General features: G+C 36.3%; 1 protein-coding gene across 7 annotated transcripts in view; it reads left to right on the top strand.

Moving 5' to 3' along the window:
• The window catches only part of LOC6053462 (pro-resilin), an 84,911-nt gene that overhangs the window by 19,658 nt on the left and 47,764 nt on the right, over positions 1-17,489 (top strand). For all 7 annotated transcript variants that reach the window (XM_038262357.1, XM_038262351.1, XM_038262354.1 and 4 more), the window contains exons 3-5: positions 12,746-13,224; positions 13,284-13,555; positions 13,617-13,725. In XM_038262357.1, coding sequence (XP_038118285.1) covers positions 12,746-13,224; positions 13,284-13,555; positions 13,617-13,725 — 860 coding nt within the window. The remainder of the gene's footprint in view (positions 1-12,745; positions 13,225-13,283; positions 13,556-13,616; positions 13,726-17,489) is intronic.

Genomic DNA, 17,489 nt, shown 5'->3' with positions numbered 1-17,489 from the left:
TTGTTGGATCAGCTTTGCTAGAATTAGCGATGTTTTTTAGCTGGACCAGGAAGAGCTGGGAATTTAACTGGGACATTGCAGAATGACACTCTCGCCGCAGTTCTTCGTCATCCGTAAAAAAGAAAAACCTCTTCTAACCGATTCAAGCTTGAAAACATACACAAAAACAAAAACAATCCAAAATGAAACACAATCAACCGATTATAAAACATCTCATGAGCATGAGCATGAGCATGGTTGACTGCCAATGAGCTGCTACTCCGTTATTGACAGATCAGCTGAAGTTAAACAATGAATCAAAAATGATCAGTGGGAGCCAACCATCCGTTCACTGTTTAACCTCTGAAGATCCCTTCTTTATTAGTCAATACCGGCGCCCTCCCAAGAAGCCTGCAGTTCAACGAAAGGGAGGAATGTTAGTCCGATAGTTGAAGTTGCAGACTCATCAAGCACACAGTTTTTCGCTATATACTTGTTGATACCGCTTGAGACCGTTGAATCCACAGCATCTCCTTCAAGCATCACGTGATTATTATTTTTTGGGTTAGTAGGATAAGGTATTGGCTTTTCGATGCCTCCCGAGCTACGATGCTATGGGGAGGACTTTCATAACAGACCCGTCGGCGAGCCTTCCGAGCAACGATGCTATGGGAAGGTCTTTTGGTTAACACACAAAGTCACTCACACACAATTATTTCACTCCACTATTAATTAATCCAAAATGTCAGTGCGTCTTTCGATAATTATATAGAAATGGCTTTTCACCATTAAAAATAAAACCTTATTCAAAACATTATACACAATCCACCCGACGCCGTGCCTTCCGATCAACGATGATATAGGAAGGGCTTTGAAAATCACAAAACAATTAATTAAGATCTTAAAAAAAGAATCACAAAAAAACACCAATTACTCAACAAAAATTACGCTCAAGACACAAATAATTCAGTAAGTCATGCTATTATTCGATCACCACAATCACTCACCCCTAACGAACAGCGACACAAAAGCACACCAAAAAATTAACCTGAATAATTACGACTTCGCGTCCCCACTTCCAGCGCACCAATGATGCTATTATTCGATTACCACAATCACTCATCCGATACGAACAGCGACACAAAAGCACACCAAAAAATTAACCTGAATAATCACGACTTCGCGTCCCCACTTCCAGCGCACCAATCACTGATTATAAAACATCTCATATGCCAAAAAGAAAAAAAAGTCGTGCTTGTGCTTGAACAACTTCCTACTTTGTAGATGTAAACAAAGTGGGATCATTCAAGACGGTGATATAGCCGAGAAGGTTGGAGCGCAGACTGGGTTATCTGGAAGCGACACTCTCCGATATTATTTTGAGGAGCGGCCGTGGCTGACTGGTTACGGTGTTCGCTTTATAAGCGAATGGTTCTGGGTTCGATGCCCATCTGCTCCCAACGAGAAAGATTAGAACACAGAAATTAGAAATGATAAATATGAACGAAAAATCAAAGTCGTTCGAGGCGGGGTTCGAACCCCCGTCCTTTGAATTGGTAAGCAAAAATGCTAACCACTAGGCCATGACGACTTGGTGAACTTGGACTGGAATTAGGAATACTGTTACAGAGAGCGAGTTGTGGCGCTATAACCACGGCAAATAGTGTCCAGGGCATTCGTGGAAATACAATGTCCCATCCCAGAGGGTCCCGGAGTACCAAACCTTCTTAGCATGGTGCTCCCAACGAATATAATCAAATCTCGGAGCGTATGGTGGTGTGTCCCCACGCTTCTTCCACCCCTGTCGATTCAGAATTGTGTTGTTGTTCGAACACTCAGTGCTCAAACTCAACCCAATTACGAGTCATCTCTGCGATACGGCTTTACGCAGTAGGCCTGGCCGCTTTAACGCTTGTAATGTTTCAATTAGAGCGTTCAATTTCCCGTCCCGGGAAAAAAATTCCCGGGAATTCCCGGGATTTCCCGAAAAAAAATATTTCCCGTTTCCCGGGAAATTTGTAAATTTCCCGGGAATTCCCGAAATTCAAGCGGAAGTTTACATTTTCTTAACTTTCTGGTACATTTTTTTAACTTTCAAAAAAAATCTAAATAAAAAAACTTATTTTAATAAATTCAATTTACTGTTCTTATTGAACTTATCAGTTCGTCTAAAAATTTTATGTCAAGATTTATTTCAGATGATAATAATTTCTGAAGCATTCACAACTAGGTATAGATCTTGTACGATATTATGAATAAATTTACGATATTAAAAATAAACTATTAATATTATGGTAAGCTTTTTAAACAAAAATTCTTGTTATATCATTTGAAAATAAGGTAACTCTTCCCGCCAAGATCATAATTGATTTTTTTTGTTTTGTTTCCCATTACCAAATTATTAGGTTAATTTGTTCAAAAGTATTCGAGAAATTACAGTCAAAAGTTAAAAATTTATAGAGCACTTGAGCTACACTCAAAAAAATGAGTTTGCGTAAACGTGAACAGAGCTCATGCCAACGGGAACCAGGAAGAAAACTGTTCACTTTCATGATGCAATGCACTATAAAAGTTGAATAGTTTTCTTCCTGGTTCCCGTTGGCATGAGCTCTGTTCACGTTTACGCGAACTCATTTTTTTAGCGTACCAAGGGCGTAAAGTTTAAATCTGAAACTACTAAACAACTTTTTTTTTCTATGAAAATTCTTTTTACCGAAGTCTTTTATTAGACCGAATCATTAAAAATATCATTAAAAAACTACTTCAAAAAATGTGAACATATTTCAAATACTCGCTCCAAACATTTGAAAACTGGAAGTTGTAATTACATAAAAATGGTATTTCGAGTGAATAGCAGATTTTTAAGGTAAATTCAATGCTTATATATTTATTCATGAGATTAATCCAGTAAGATTTGTTCTGAATAAAATATTTGCCATGAAAAACAAATACCTGGCTATTTCTTATCAATACAAAATACTAATCATTATATTTTGAGCGAACGAATTTAGAAAATTTATATATTTTCCTGAAGTTGTATGTTTTTTTTACAAGCAGCCAAGGCATTAAGTGAACCTTACACTTACTCTGACCATTAGAATTGCTATTTAATACTATTTTGTTGCAAAATATTGACCAAAACCAGGATCAGAACAATTTTTGATTAATTTAGAATTTCCCGGGAATTCCCGGGATTTCCCGGGAAATTTGTTGAAAATTTCCCGTTTCCCGGGAATTTTGTAACCCCGGGAAATTGGACGCTCTAGTTTCAATGCATTCCGATGCAATGGTGCACTACAAATGTTAATAAATGACAAGAAGAGTGCTAGGCGTCATCTAACCTAAGGCACTCTCCAGGATCCCTTCGAAAGATTGGCTGCGCTAGGGTCTGATTAGATTAGATTAGATTAGATTAGTAAACAAAGTGGGATCATTCGAAAAGCACGTTACGCATTCGCTCTATTCATATTGATTTTTTATTTATTCAAATGAAATATTAAAAGAAACCTAGCCTTGATCAATTTGACATATAAATTCAATTTGCTCACTTTAGGCTGATGTTTGTAAGAAACACGGTAACTATGAAAGTCACCCAGGTTTTCAAATAATATAATATATAAAAAATATAAAAATTTAAATTTCAAGCCTAGGTTTCAACATTTGGATGAAAAAAGTGTTTTAAAATGCATTTTACACGCCTCCAGTTGCTTTCCAATCATTAGTTTTCAAAATATCGATGTATTGACGGACACTTTTTTTTCGCGAAAAAAAACTCGTGGGACTGTTCATTGGTAGTTCATGAAAATTTAAGATGTCTTCAAAGGTGTTCAAACATGCTAAATATGATTATAAACGGAAGAAAATGCATTTTAACTCGTTTTTGGTTGATTACACTTTATAATTCATATATATTTTTCTGCCTTATTAATTTTTCCCTTTGAAAAAAAAAAGATAAACCTCCAAGAGATTCGCTATCTGGCTAAAAGATGACTGTGTGTTATTTTAGAAAGAGTTTGATAAAAATTGGTCAAATTTGAATTGAAACTGCACACCAATATAATCAAGCAAAATTAGGCGGTCAAAAATTAATTGAATATTTTCGAACATTTTTGACTTCACAACCATAATTGTTTATTATTTTATGATTCTATGAGTAAGAGAAAAATTGGTTATCTTTAAGTGATCATAGTGAAATAACAAAATAAGAGATCCAATCACAAAAGAAATGCTTCAGAAATAAATCTCTTGAACAAAAAAAATCAAAATAAAAAATCGTAAAATGTCAGCAGTGCATGCGATTTAAAAAATAGAGTTCAAATGATAAAAAGCTTTGTGAATTAACCTGCATTTGTAACAAATATCGAACAATAAAAATGTTCATAATTTGTGTTGATATTTTTGGTAACTCCTACTCCGACGCCGGGCCTTATCAGGATTTTCCGACTCCGGCTCCGACTCCGACTCCAGCTCATTAAAATTAGCCGACTTCGACTCCGACTTCGATTTCAGCAATTCGAGTTTAGATGACTTTGACTCCGAGTCCAGGTCCCCAAAAAGACCTGACTCAGTCTTCGACTCTGACTTCACAATTCTGTTTGCAATTCACATAAAAGGAAATGCAATCAAATTAAAATACAGAACTCATATTTTTGAATTTCTGGTGTTTTTTTTACAAATTCATTTAAAAGTCCAACACGATGTGATTTGAAGTGCAAGCATTGCCATTTATTGGTTAAAGATATAACATGCTGTCCGTTTGACACGCCAGGTGGTCAACATCATAAAAGTGGTATTTTTTAGAATCATTTTCCAGTTTGATGCTCCTCATTTATATGGTGGTCAAGAGCAGGATTGTGACCGGCACCTCTGCAATGATAAAAAAAATATTATTTTACCAAATACCTAACTTAAATTAACGTTTGACAAAAAAAAGCTTACTCCAGATGATGGTGGGTGTCCGGAACGGCTATCGGCAGCTCCCCAGTTGGGGGAAGACCTCCACCACCCAACGGGGGCAGATCCAAAGCTGGCGTCATTTGCACCGTCAGGGTTGCCATGAGGAACGCCAGCAGGAAAATAGTTTTAACAGTCATCTTGGATCGATTGCTGGTTGAACTGTGTTGTTTAGAACGAGCAACTGGCCTGTGATGGATGCAGTAAGCGTTGCGTTGGTTTAAATAGTTAAAATTGCTTGGCAGCAAGTCACGACTTCGTGACTGTTGAGGTGCAGTTTTACGACCTGCACATGTCAAAGCTTACTTTGCGGCCTGTTTATGACACTCTCGATAATGGTTCTAAAACGAAACAAGCAACAAAGTCTTCCGGAAGTTGACACCTTTCCAGGTGGAAACCGCGTCGAAAACAAATTAATTAATTTTCCATTATTAGACGCGTCAATTTACCAGACTACAAAACATGTAACCTGTAATGTGTCGGAAGCAGCTAGCACAACCATCAAAGACTTTCATGGTTTCACCTTTCAACGAGGAAATGCCTGCCTTGCTGGAGTTCGATGCGGAAAACTTTGTTGTGGTTTCATCAACTTTTCCCACTTGCTGGCTTTTTCAGCGTTTATCGAAGCCTGGGAAAACGGGAAGCTGGTGATGAAGTCTGTGAAGTGGAAAGATACTTCATTATTGATTTTTTGCGTTTTTAGATTAGCCATTGCAAACAACTTCAAGATATTTCTACAAAACAACTTTTTCCCATTTAATTAAAACATTTTGGGTCAAAAATCATTGCACCACTCACCAAACCCCAACTCCCACATGAAACTCACTTCAATCGATGTCATTCGGTTTTTATCTAAAAGCAGTTCACAACAATTATATCGCACACGAACTGTGCGTTTGTGGAAATTCATCCAGCAGTGTTGCCAGCCAGCGAAAAATGCAGCAATTTATTTCCCCCCGCACTCATTGCACCCACGTGTGTCACTTTTCACCACCCACACATTTCCAGCAAAATAACATTAAAAATAAACTGCAAAAAAAAGAAACACATTTAATTTACCGTTTCTCGCTGCGCCCGTCCAGATTTCGCTGCCACATTCACACAATCAACGGACAGCGTGCTGGAAAACCAATTTCCACTAAAAGCAGTAATTCCGGCTGACGTGGGCAAACGCCTATTTCTGGCGCCCGTTTCAGCCACGCGTAGGGGCCTGGTGGTGGAGTTACACCTCCATTCATCGCAAAGTGGCCATTTTACCTGGACCGACCTCGCCATTCCTCCTCCCCCTTCGGCGATGACGGAATGATCATTCCGCTTCGATTCAGAATCAGTCATGTTACAATTTTGACCCGCATTTCGGCGACGAAAGCGAACGCTATTCTGGCTGCAGCAACGTTGGAAGTTGTAATTGCATTGGGAAATTTGCAGACGGTGCAGTGGTTCAGCGTGGCGATTGAGGGTGGTTCCTAGCTGGATTGTAGTAATTTTCAAGCAACAAACAACATGGCTTAAATTGTAAGTTTACTATGCATTGTATAAAGGTTTGTTGAACGGTGCCGTTTTAATCGATCACAACTAATTAGTATCATTCAGTCAGATCAATTGAATGCTTTTTTGAGCTGACGTTGAGCACGATTAAATGTGATGTCAATCTTGTTGAGAAATTACCGCTATCTCATGTTTTAATTTAAATAATAGTTTTTAAATAGAGCGATCCTCTGAAACCTTGGATAACGATTTTTTGTTGATTTTTTTATGTGGAAGAATCTTTACTTATGACCAAATTACGATTTTCGAAGTCTGTGGAAATAGATTTGATTTTTTCAATCGAATAGGGCCAAACATTCAATATTACGCCTTTTTGAAATCTTAGTCTTGGTCTAAAAAAATGAAAGTATTTTTTTCGGAAAGATCGAAAAATTTCACGAATGTTTCATATTTTAACATTGAAAATGGGACAATTAGTTGCTGAGATATCTACGTTAGAAAATGGTGGGTTGTTTAGCTGAGACTTAGAAAACATAAATTTTTCTGCTTTTTAACCCTTTGCATGGCAATATCTCAGCAACTATAGGTCGTATCAACAAAGTTCAAAAAAGCAAAGCAAAAAGCAAAAAAGCAGCTTTTCAAAAATATTTTTTTCAAAAGTGGGCAAACATGTGCAGTAGTTTAAAAAATGGAAAACTGCGACAATTTAAAAAATATATATATGAAAATTTCACGAAAGTACTTTTTGATTGCAAACTTGATTTTACATCAAAAAATGCAGTTGAAAAATGGGACTAATATTTCAATTTTTTGAAAAAAATTAGTGTTGATTAGAAAATTCAAAGCTCGGTCAAAGATTTTTTGCACAACCTGGAAATTTCTGAAAAGTTGGAATTGGAGTCGAAGTTATCAACAACAACTACATATTTTTTATTGTTCAGAATTTGCGATAAAACAACTTAATTTACAAAACTTCTTATATTTTCCCGTAAATTGCCATGTTCTGGGTTCCACCGGAGTACCAGGAACCGGTCCAAAGTGGTCAGATCGGTCCAAAAGTGGTTTTGGGGACCAGAGATGAGCTTGATTTTGAAAATGATGAACTTTGACATCCATATTGCCCTGTCAAAAATCATTCAGAAATAATTCCGTAAATTGCCATATTTCGGGTTCCACCGGAGTACCGGGAACCGGTCCCGAAGTGGCCAGATCGGTCCAAAAGTGGTTTTGGGGACCAAAGATGAGTTTGATTTTGAAAATAATGAACTTTGACACCCATATTGCCATGATAGAAATAGTTTTATTTCTGACCGTCCCTTGACCGGTTCCCCCGGGGTAGGGAACCTGCCCACTCAATACGGAACATCCCCGGTGGTGCAAAATCAATGGTCAGTTTTGTCTGTTGGTAGAACAAAGATCGTAATACATTAAAAAATAGTGCGGGACCCAAAAATGTCCATTTTTGACCCTGTTTGACCCAGTGACCCACCGGAATATCTCCGGCCACCAGAACATTTCCGGGTTCTGCGGGTCATTTTCGGAAAAAAGATATTCTAACGAGTCCAACTAATAAAGAAGTATGCAAATTGGTTGAGTTTTCGCTGAGTTATGGCCATTTTAGTGATTCCAATTTCACCCAGGCCTATACGGGTTAATTGATTGTGTTATTTCACTATGATCGCAAAATGATAACCCTCTTTTACCCAATACTGGTTTTGTGGTCAGAAATATTCAAATGATTCTTGACTGCTTCCTTTAACCTATACTTATGTACCCTTTCAATTCAAATTTGACCAAATTTAACCCAGTTCTTTCACAGTTATCTTTTACCCCAAAAGCAAATGTCGTGGAGGTTTTAAGTAAATATTTTTTTTCAGGATATAAGTTACGAGGTACATAAACAAATTTATGACACTGTTTTTGGAAATTGGAAAAAGTCACTGACTGTACAGCTCTTTCAACAAACAATGAAAAAATTTTTACTTGGAACTCAACATGCGCATTTTTAAATTATTTGAAACTAACTAACTAGCATTTAAAATATTTGAAACTAACTAAAAATATCATTAAAAAAAACAAGGTGAAGTTGATAGTCATTGTGCTGTGGTTTCTTTTAATGAAATATTAAAAAAAATAACTATTTAATATTTCAATTTAGGCCGTTACACATATTTTTCAAAGCTAATGTCGCACCCCCGCCTTCAACGTTGGCCTGAATAATTAGGGGGCAAATATTTTTTTTTCTTTGTTAAACTTCAAAATGTTAATGAAAATTTAAGTTATTAAAATTTTTATAGTTGTTAAAAATGGTTTTTTCGTTTTTGCAAGAATGACAAATTTGTGGCTTTTAAGGACCTGGAGTCAACCAATCTTAAGAAAGTTGAAGGCGAGATCGTCATTTTTTTATAATTTTTATAGTTATGAATGGAAGTTGTTTATGGAGTCGATGCGGTTGTATCCATCCAGAAGCTGTCTTTATTGTTTGATTCCGTTTGAAAACCTGGTTTGTGAAAAAAAATCTGCTTGTAGGATCAGCTTCGCAAGAATAAGTGGTTTTTTTTTCGCTTGGCCAAGAAGAGCTGCAGGATTCCAAAATCAGCCCTGAAATTTATCTGCGACATCGCAGAATGAGACTCTCGCCGTAGTTCTTCGTCACCTGTAAAAAAGAAAAATCTATCCTAATCGATCGAAACGCGACCATTTTCCAGTAAAAACTGACAAAAACTAGACGAAATAAAACACATACTACTGATTATAAACAGCTCATTTACCAATAAGAAAAAAGTTATGTTTGTGCTTGAACAGCCTCCTACTTTGAAGATGTAAACAAAGTGGGATAATTCGAAAATCACGTTACGCATTCTCTCTATTCATCACCCAGAGTAAATGAATCCAAATTTAGTTACAAAAATGTTCTCCTGAAAATGCCTTCAAAACTGGAGATATTTTTTGATTTCTGTTTCAATAACAAATAATACTTGTTGTAACCTAGAAACTTTTTTCCGTTTTGTGATTTTCCTTGAGAAAACATGACACTTTGAAAGTACTTACATAATCCTATTTATCAATGTTTTCAAAATAATAGTTGACCATCTCTTGACCCGAGCAGACGGAAATAACTTGGGAATAACATTTTTTGATATTTGGAAATACTAGGCCAATAACATTTTGTGTTATTTATAACAAGATTTGTTATTCGTCGTTATGCATTTTTTGTTATTGGATTGTTATTAGAATAACAGAATAATAACATTTTAAGTTATTTTTCGAACAAATCTTTGTTATTATTTTTTGTTATTTTAACAACTAATCCGATCATCCCAATAACAGTTGGCGGTATTCTTCCATAACAAAAAATGTTATTCCCAAGTTGTTTTGGCTTTCAATCAATATCAGACCAATAACAAATTTTGTTATGATATCATAAACTGTTATTAAACTCTTATGCAAAAATGGATTTTGCCAGAATATTCCATAACACTTTTTGTTATTTTAACAGTATTTGTTATTGGAATGGCATGAATTTAGTTATTACCGTCTGATCGGGGAAACATTTAAAAATATGTGGAGTCGAAGTGCGAGCTTATCATTTGTTGAAACTACTAAGGCTGGTACAAATATTTTTAAAAGTTTTTGTCACCCCCCCCTTCAAAATTGGCCCGAAAAATCAGGGGGCAAAAAAAAATATTTTTACAATAAACTTCAAAATTTCAATGAAAATTCAAGTGCAACCAGCTGAAATCAAATTAAAATACATTCTTCTGCGTTTAAAATCATTTTTGCAATTCCGTCGTGAAACTACTTACTTTTCCTGTCATTCTTGAACGACGAAATAGCCTACTTTTCTGTACCAAAAATAACAGAATCGAATAGCAACACTTTTCAAAATAAATGCTGAAAAGTTCTACTTTTCAGCACTCAAATGGGTGCTGAAAAGTTGAACTTTTCAGCACTTGTTTCGAAAAGTAACACTTTTCAACATTTTTTTTGATTTGAACGATGTTTTGACAAAATACATGAAAATTTGACATAAAATTTCACTCAGTGTGTGTTTTTTTTGGAATTGCAAAAAATGTTGTATGGAACTCATTGCAAAACTTGATTTTTTCAGCACTCTTCGTATTTATCCAACTCGGTGAACCTCGTTGGATAAATGTACGACTCGTGCTGAAAAAATCCTCTTTTTGCAACTTGTTGCATAAACTACTATTTTAGCATGTTTGGGTTTATTAAAAAATCTTAAGATTTTTTGAAAATTTTCGATGCAAAACCTTTTTTTTCGATACAATTTTTGTTTTTGTCAGATCTTAGATTTTTTTTGAAATTTTGACCTTTGAAAATTGCGAAGGGGTGATGATTGGTTCCTACTTTTCATCTGTGGTCCACGGAGCAATGTTTGGGGGTCCTGGTCAATAACGAAGTAGCAGCTACGGGTAGACACCAATGCTATGCTATGCTATGCTATCTTAGATTTTTTTGAAAACTAATGATTTCAAAACAACTGAACTAGTGTAAAATGCATTTTAAAACACTTTTTTCATTTAAATGTGAAGACTATGGCTTGTTATTTAAATTTTTATATTTTTTTGCCCTCCCCCCCCCCCCCTTTACCTCGGCCAGGGCCGAGGGACAAAAACTTTTTTTAATATTTGCATCGGCCTAACTGAGGGAAAACTTACTGAAGAAAAACTAAATGGATATTCTGTTGAATAAAATATGCACTTTTCAATCAAAATATAGTGTATACAAACTGATTTTCGTTTTTTTGTTCTCGAAATTTATTGAAATATTTTAGAACACTATCAACAGAGGTGACATTTCGCTAGAATTAAGGATGGTGGAAAATATTATACAGGAGTTTAAATTTAGAATAAAAGATTTTCGGAAAATATTGGAAATATGGTAATTCAGAATGAGAATATTTTTTTTGATTTGAAACAGAATATTCTAAAGATAATGAAAACTTCTTGAAGAAGTGAATTTTATTTTTTTATGTTATTTTTTTATTTGCAAGTATTTTGCGAAGGAAAAACACATTGCAAAACATATTTTCTTAAACAGAAAAAAATCATGCAACTTCATGTTTAAGGCATTGGACTGTTCGCCTCCTATTCTTTTGATTTTGTAAAAAAATAACTTTTTTAAATGCCACCTGATTTTCCAACTGGATATTTCATTTAACATAATTTAGAATTTTCAAATCGAGTCCAACCTTTGAAAATTTCCAAAATATACATTTTTTCAGATTTTCAATTAACTTACGAAACTTATTGACAATGATTTGAATTATTAATATATCATAAAAAATATTAATCTTTATTTGAATTATTTTAAATTTAAATATTAAAAAATAAATATATTAGGAGTCAGATTATAATAAAAAAAACTGTACATGTTTAAAATTCCATTCTTTTAAAACACACATTTATATTATTAAAAAAAAATGAATTGATTTTTTTGTATGTTTGAAAAAACTCATGCAATATTTCAGAAGTCAGTTTATTGAAAAAAAGTTCATATCCGAAAAATAGAAAAAAATACAATTAAAAAAACAGATATATGTTAAATGAGTGGAAAAACAGAAAAGATATGATTTATGTCATATTTTTCATAAAATTATCGAAAGAACTAATTATGTTTGTAATGCAATGAAATGTTTTTAGTTGTTTAAAACTCACAACAATATTACAAAAAAAGAAGAGTGCACTTTCGACTGTTTGTCCATTTAAACATAAAACTTAAAAAAAATCTGTCCGCCATTAAATTGGAACCAGTAACCTCTTGATTTTATGCCTAGTGCATGGTTCAATTAATCCACATAAGGTAGAATAAAGATGTTATATTAATTTTTTTTAAAGATTTTGGATTTTTTCAAAAAAACATTAAAAATGTATCTAGAAATCTAGACATTTTTCATGGTTTTTCTAAAAACAAAAAAAGAGATTAAATCTTTTCAAATTTAAAATATTGCATGTATTCAGAATGTTAAACATTAGAATTTCAGCAAAACTTAAGCACAACCCCATATCCAATGTGGGTTGTCAAACAGAATAAACCATTTTACTGTTAAACTAAATCGAGTTACTACGAATTCGCATTCGGTTACATCTCATCTCTCCTCTCCTCCATGCTACATGTTACTCCAATTGAGCTAGATTTCAGCATCCCACCAACAATGAGCCAATGCCATTTCTCAATTGATGCACCAACTGGTGCATTCGCCCGTCATCATCATCATCATCAGAATGAAATTTTACCTTTTTGTTCGGTGTTATTTTCTCATTAAACCCCTCTCATTTTGCTCTCTTTCTCTCCCCCGACACAGTTGCTGACCTGTGCGCTGGTGGCCTCGCTAGCCTCCGGGGCCAGTCTGTCCGGTGGCCGCGATGGCGACCGTGGCGAAAATACCGTTGGTGGCCACCACCAGGGTGGTTCCTCCTCACCCGGGGGCTCCTCGTCTTCGTCGTCCGGTTCCTCCTCGCAGCTGGTCACGGGACCGACGCTGGGCAGTCTTTACCGGAGCACCCGGGACGAATATGGCCGGTACGGGAACCGGGAGCAACGGTGTGGCAGCTGCGGCGGTGGGGGTGGATCCGGTTCCGGGTACGCCGATCGGGACATGAGGTCGTACGGGAGGCCGTTGGGCGTGCACGGGTATTACGCCGGGCGGGGATCCATCTACGATGACCGGAACTGGTACTACCGGCCCGAGGGTGGATACTACGACGATCGGATGAGCTCGCGGGGTGGTGGCGATGGGTACTACAGCAGCATGAGGCCGAGCTACATGGGCATGATGATGGGGTGAGTAACTTTTGAACTGGGTTTCAGTCGTCATTGAAACAACACCATTTATCCCGCAGATACGACGATCGCTACATGAACCGGTACGACGACCGTTACTACCCGATGTCGACGCGGGGCTACTACGACAACCGACCCGCTTACCCCACCGCAGGCGCCGGAGTCGATCCGTACGCGATGCGTGGCTACCCCGCGGCACCGGCTCCAGCTGCAGGCGCCTACCCCGGTTACCGCGGCAACGGGTACGACAACCTGGATCCCCAGTACGACTACTACATGATGCTGGCAAAGGGCGGCGGAGGCGGTGGAGCTGGAGGTTACGGTAATCGAGGTAGGGCCGATTGGGATCTTCGAATCGGTTGGTTGACTTTAACAACTCGTTTTTTCCGCAGGTGGTTACTACGGAACATCCGGTGCTTACGGCGGTGGCTACGATGATCGCAATCGCGTCGGATATGGTTATGATCACAAGAACTTCCGACCGTGGGATGAAACGTACAGGTATAATGTCGACTAGTTCAGCTTAACCCATTTTGTAAAGTGTATTCAATAATGATTCTTTGAAAGCTTCGCTTTGCCTCGCGTGTTAATCAAAAATGCTTAAAAATTCAATCAAAATTCCACAAATAACCCTTTTGCAGTTTAGGCCCAATTCCAGGATTCGCTTCAACCGCAGCTTAAAGCTTGTAGTCTAGTCCCCTTTTCCCAGAATTATAAAGCGTAAGTCCCTCGTCATGCCCCCTAGTCAAAGCAGAGTGTTCTACCAGGTGTTCAATAGCTCTTACTCGTTATTTTTTTCATTGTATGTAAACACCTTTTAAAACCCCTTTTCAAAATACATTTGCGTGTGTGTGTGTGTAAGTGGATTTCTGTATTTGAGAGAGAGGGTGAGAAAAGTCCTTGCCGGAGGCCTTCCAACCGGCACCATTTACTCAATTAAAGTGAGGCGAAAGCTTTTTTTCCTTCCGCTGTGGACCCACAAGAGGGGCTTTTTGTCAACGTTCCGGAACGGTGCACAGAGGGTTGATGGAGCAAGTTTGTGTGTGTATGTGGGAACTTACATTTGGATTCACTTTAGTCTCCCAGTAGAAGGGTTCAAAGAAAATATAGACTAAAATTTTCAGGAATAATTTTGAAATAAACTAATGAATGTTCATCATCTGGAAGCAATATAACGAATGGATACAGAACATCAAATTTAACCCTCTACAAACCAAACTTGCCTCCAGATGTTTCAACCAATTTTTGATCTTTAAAATGCATTGGAAAGACGAACCATTCAAATTTTAGATAATTTCTGGGTTGGAAGTTTTACTTGTTTTATGTGACTTTTTCAATCTTTTCAAAAATGTCATTTTTTTAGGGGTCAACTTTGGCTGTGTTTTTTTACTAACATTTGCTATATTTTAAATAAAACGTTACTTAATCCACCCTTAGGTGGTTGGCGCCTTCCTCACATTTAAAGGGTGCTATCCAAAATGCAAAAAGTGCGTAAATAACACTTAAGTGCTTATAACTTTTGATAGGGTTGTCAGATCTTCAATGTTTTGGACGCATTGGAAAGGTCTTTTGAATACATATCCAACGATAGGTCGCATGAGAGATCCGGACAACGTTTTCATCAACATATCTGAGATCCGGCCTCCAAAAAGCGTATAAATTACACTTAAGTGCTTATAACTTTTGATAGAATAGTTAGATCTTCATTGTCTTGGACGCGTTGGAAAGGTCTTTTAAATACCTTTCTAAAAATGTATAGCATGACGGGTTTTCTCACAAAAACCACCCTTTTTACAATCTTCCGGACTTTTGCTAAAATCGTTTTTTTAGCATAACTTTTGAAGTACTTAACTAAACTGCATAATTTTTAATAGCGACTTATGGGACCTCAAGACGGATCGAATGACGCCAAAACGGACAAAATCGGTTTAGCCAATGTCGAGATAATCGAGTGACAGTTTTTTGATCAACATCCCACCACACACACAGACATTTGCTCAGAATTTGATTCTGAGTCGATAGGTATACATTAGCGTGTCCCAAAAAAACACGAAGTCGAGGAATTCAATGTGCTCAGTTCTCAAATGATAGAAAATCATGTTAGAAACAACTCTCTCATACATGAAAACTTTCGGAAAAATCGTTTACCACGTTCCCTGGGCATTTTTTTGAAAAAAGTCAGTTTTTTCGACAATTTCACAAAATCTGCTTAGAAAAAATGGAAAATTTTAAAATTTCAAATAGCCTATACCATTAAATGATGGTCTGTGGTCCAATAAACAAGTTAATGTATCGATTTGGCCTTTTAAAACCTTGTTTTTACTTTCCCGGTAGCTTTTATGTCGAAAAATACGAGTTTTTCTTTACTTTTTTCAATCTTTTCCTCGGTATTGAACACAAAAATTTCCTCATATGTGAAAATACATGCATCTTGTAGGAAATTTTCCGCCGAAGATTTTCGTCTAAGCAACTTTGAAGTTTCATCAACTCTGAGCTGAGATATTCCAGTGTTTGTGAAGAAAGAATATTGAATATTTGAAAATGTTGATATTAATCATCATTGGCATACAATATTAAGGATAATTTAAGCCTAATTTGAAGTGCGGCTGTATCGCATCTGTTTTTAAACATGATTGGTTCATCCTTCAATACTAAGGGCCACCTGGTGTTGTTTTCTCATGGCACACTACGTGCTAAATCAATGAATTACTTTTAGCAAATAACTCATATTTAGAGCATTTTGCGTTTAAACCAATCGATGCACGTTTGCTGTGTTTCCATGGATACAAATAAACAAATAACAAATATAAGGTTCAATTGTACGCATTTCCGTGATCTGAACCATAACGTAACGTTTACACTCCCTTCTTATAACTCCTGTTGATAAATCCGATGTTCAGGTAAATTAGAAATACCACTAATATTTGGAATTTATTCTATAGGGATCCATCCATTAATCACGTAGACATTTTTTTTAAATCTCAGCTCCTCCTTCTCATGGCCAATTGTCCATAAAAAACTTTTGGATGGAGCGTGGACAATTGCCAACCCCGTACAATCGAACCATATATTTCGATGCCTCTGTGCTCTTGTACTAAGCTTACTGGTTTTCCTATCTAGATAGCATAAGAGAGCACAGATGCATCGATTTGTTATTTGTTTATTTGTATCCATGGAAACACAGCAAACGTGCATCGATTGGTTTAAATGCAAAATGCTCTAAATATGAGTTATTTGCTAAAAGTAATTCATTGATTTAGCACGTAGTGTGCCATGAGAAAACAACACCAGGTGGCCCTTAGTATTGAAGGATGAACCAATCATGTTTAAAAACAGATGCGATACAGCCGCACTTCAAATTAGGCTTAAATTATCCTTAATATTGTATGCCAATGATGATTAATATCAACATTTTCAAATATTCAATATTCTTTCTTCACAAAAACTGGAATATCTCAGCTCAGAGTTGATGAAACTTCAAAGTTGCTTAGACGAAAATCTTCGGCGGAAAATTTCCTACAAGATGCATGTATTTTCACATATGAGGAAATTTTTGTGTTCAATACCGAGGGAAAAGATTGAAAAAAAGTAAAGCAAAAACTCGTATTTTTCGACATAAAAGCTACGGGGAAAGTAAAAACAAGGTTTTAAAAGGCCAAATCGATACATTAACTTGTTTATTAAACCACAGACCATCATTTAATGGTATAGGCTATTTGAAATTTTAAAATTTTCCATTTTTTCTAAGCAGATTTTGTGAAATTGTCGAAAAAACTGACTTTTTTCAAAAAAATGCCCAGGGAACGTGGTAAACGATTTTTCCGAAAGTTTTCATGTATGAGAGAGTTGTTTCTAACATGATTTTCTATCATTTGAGAACTGAGCACATTGAATTCCTCGACTTCGTGTTTTTTTGGGACACGCTAGTATACATGAAGGTGGGTCTAGGAGGTCTAATTTAGAAGTTCATTTTTCGAGTGATTTTATAGCCTTTCCTCAGTAACGTGAGGAAGGCAAAAAGAAGTATGCAGTAATTTTTCTAGTGTCCCAAACTATGCCTCTACGCATGTATTTACAATTTAAATGATAATGGTGCCATCTTATTACCGAAAATGTGAAAAATAAGCAACAAATTTTAAAAGCAACTGTTAAAACATAAAAAAATTAAATAAGCAAAATGTAGGGGAGAGTGGGGAGACTTGATCCCCTTTTTTTGTATCGCACATAACTCTGTCAATTTCTCACAAAACTATGATCTTTTTGCA

This window comes from Culex quinquefasciatus, chromosome 3 (genome assembly GCF_015732765.1).
Source record: "Culex quinquefasciatus strain JHB chromosome 3, VPISU_Cqui_1.0_pri_paternal, whole genome shotgun sequence".
NCBI lineage: Eukaryota > Metazoa > Arthropoda > Insecta > Diptera > Culicidae > Culex > Culex quinquefasciatus.
The sequence above is the reverse complement of the archived record's forward strand: the minus strand, read 5'-3'. Positions and strand labels throughout refer to the sequence as shown.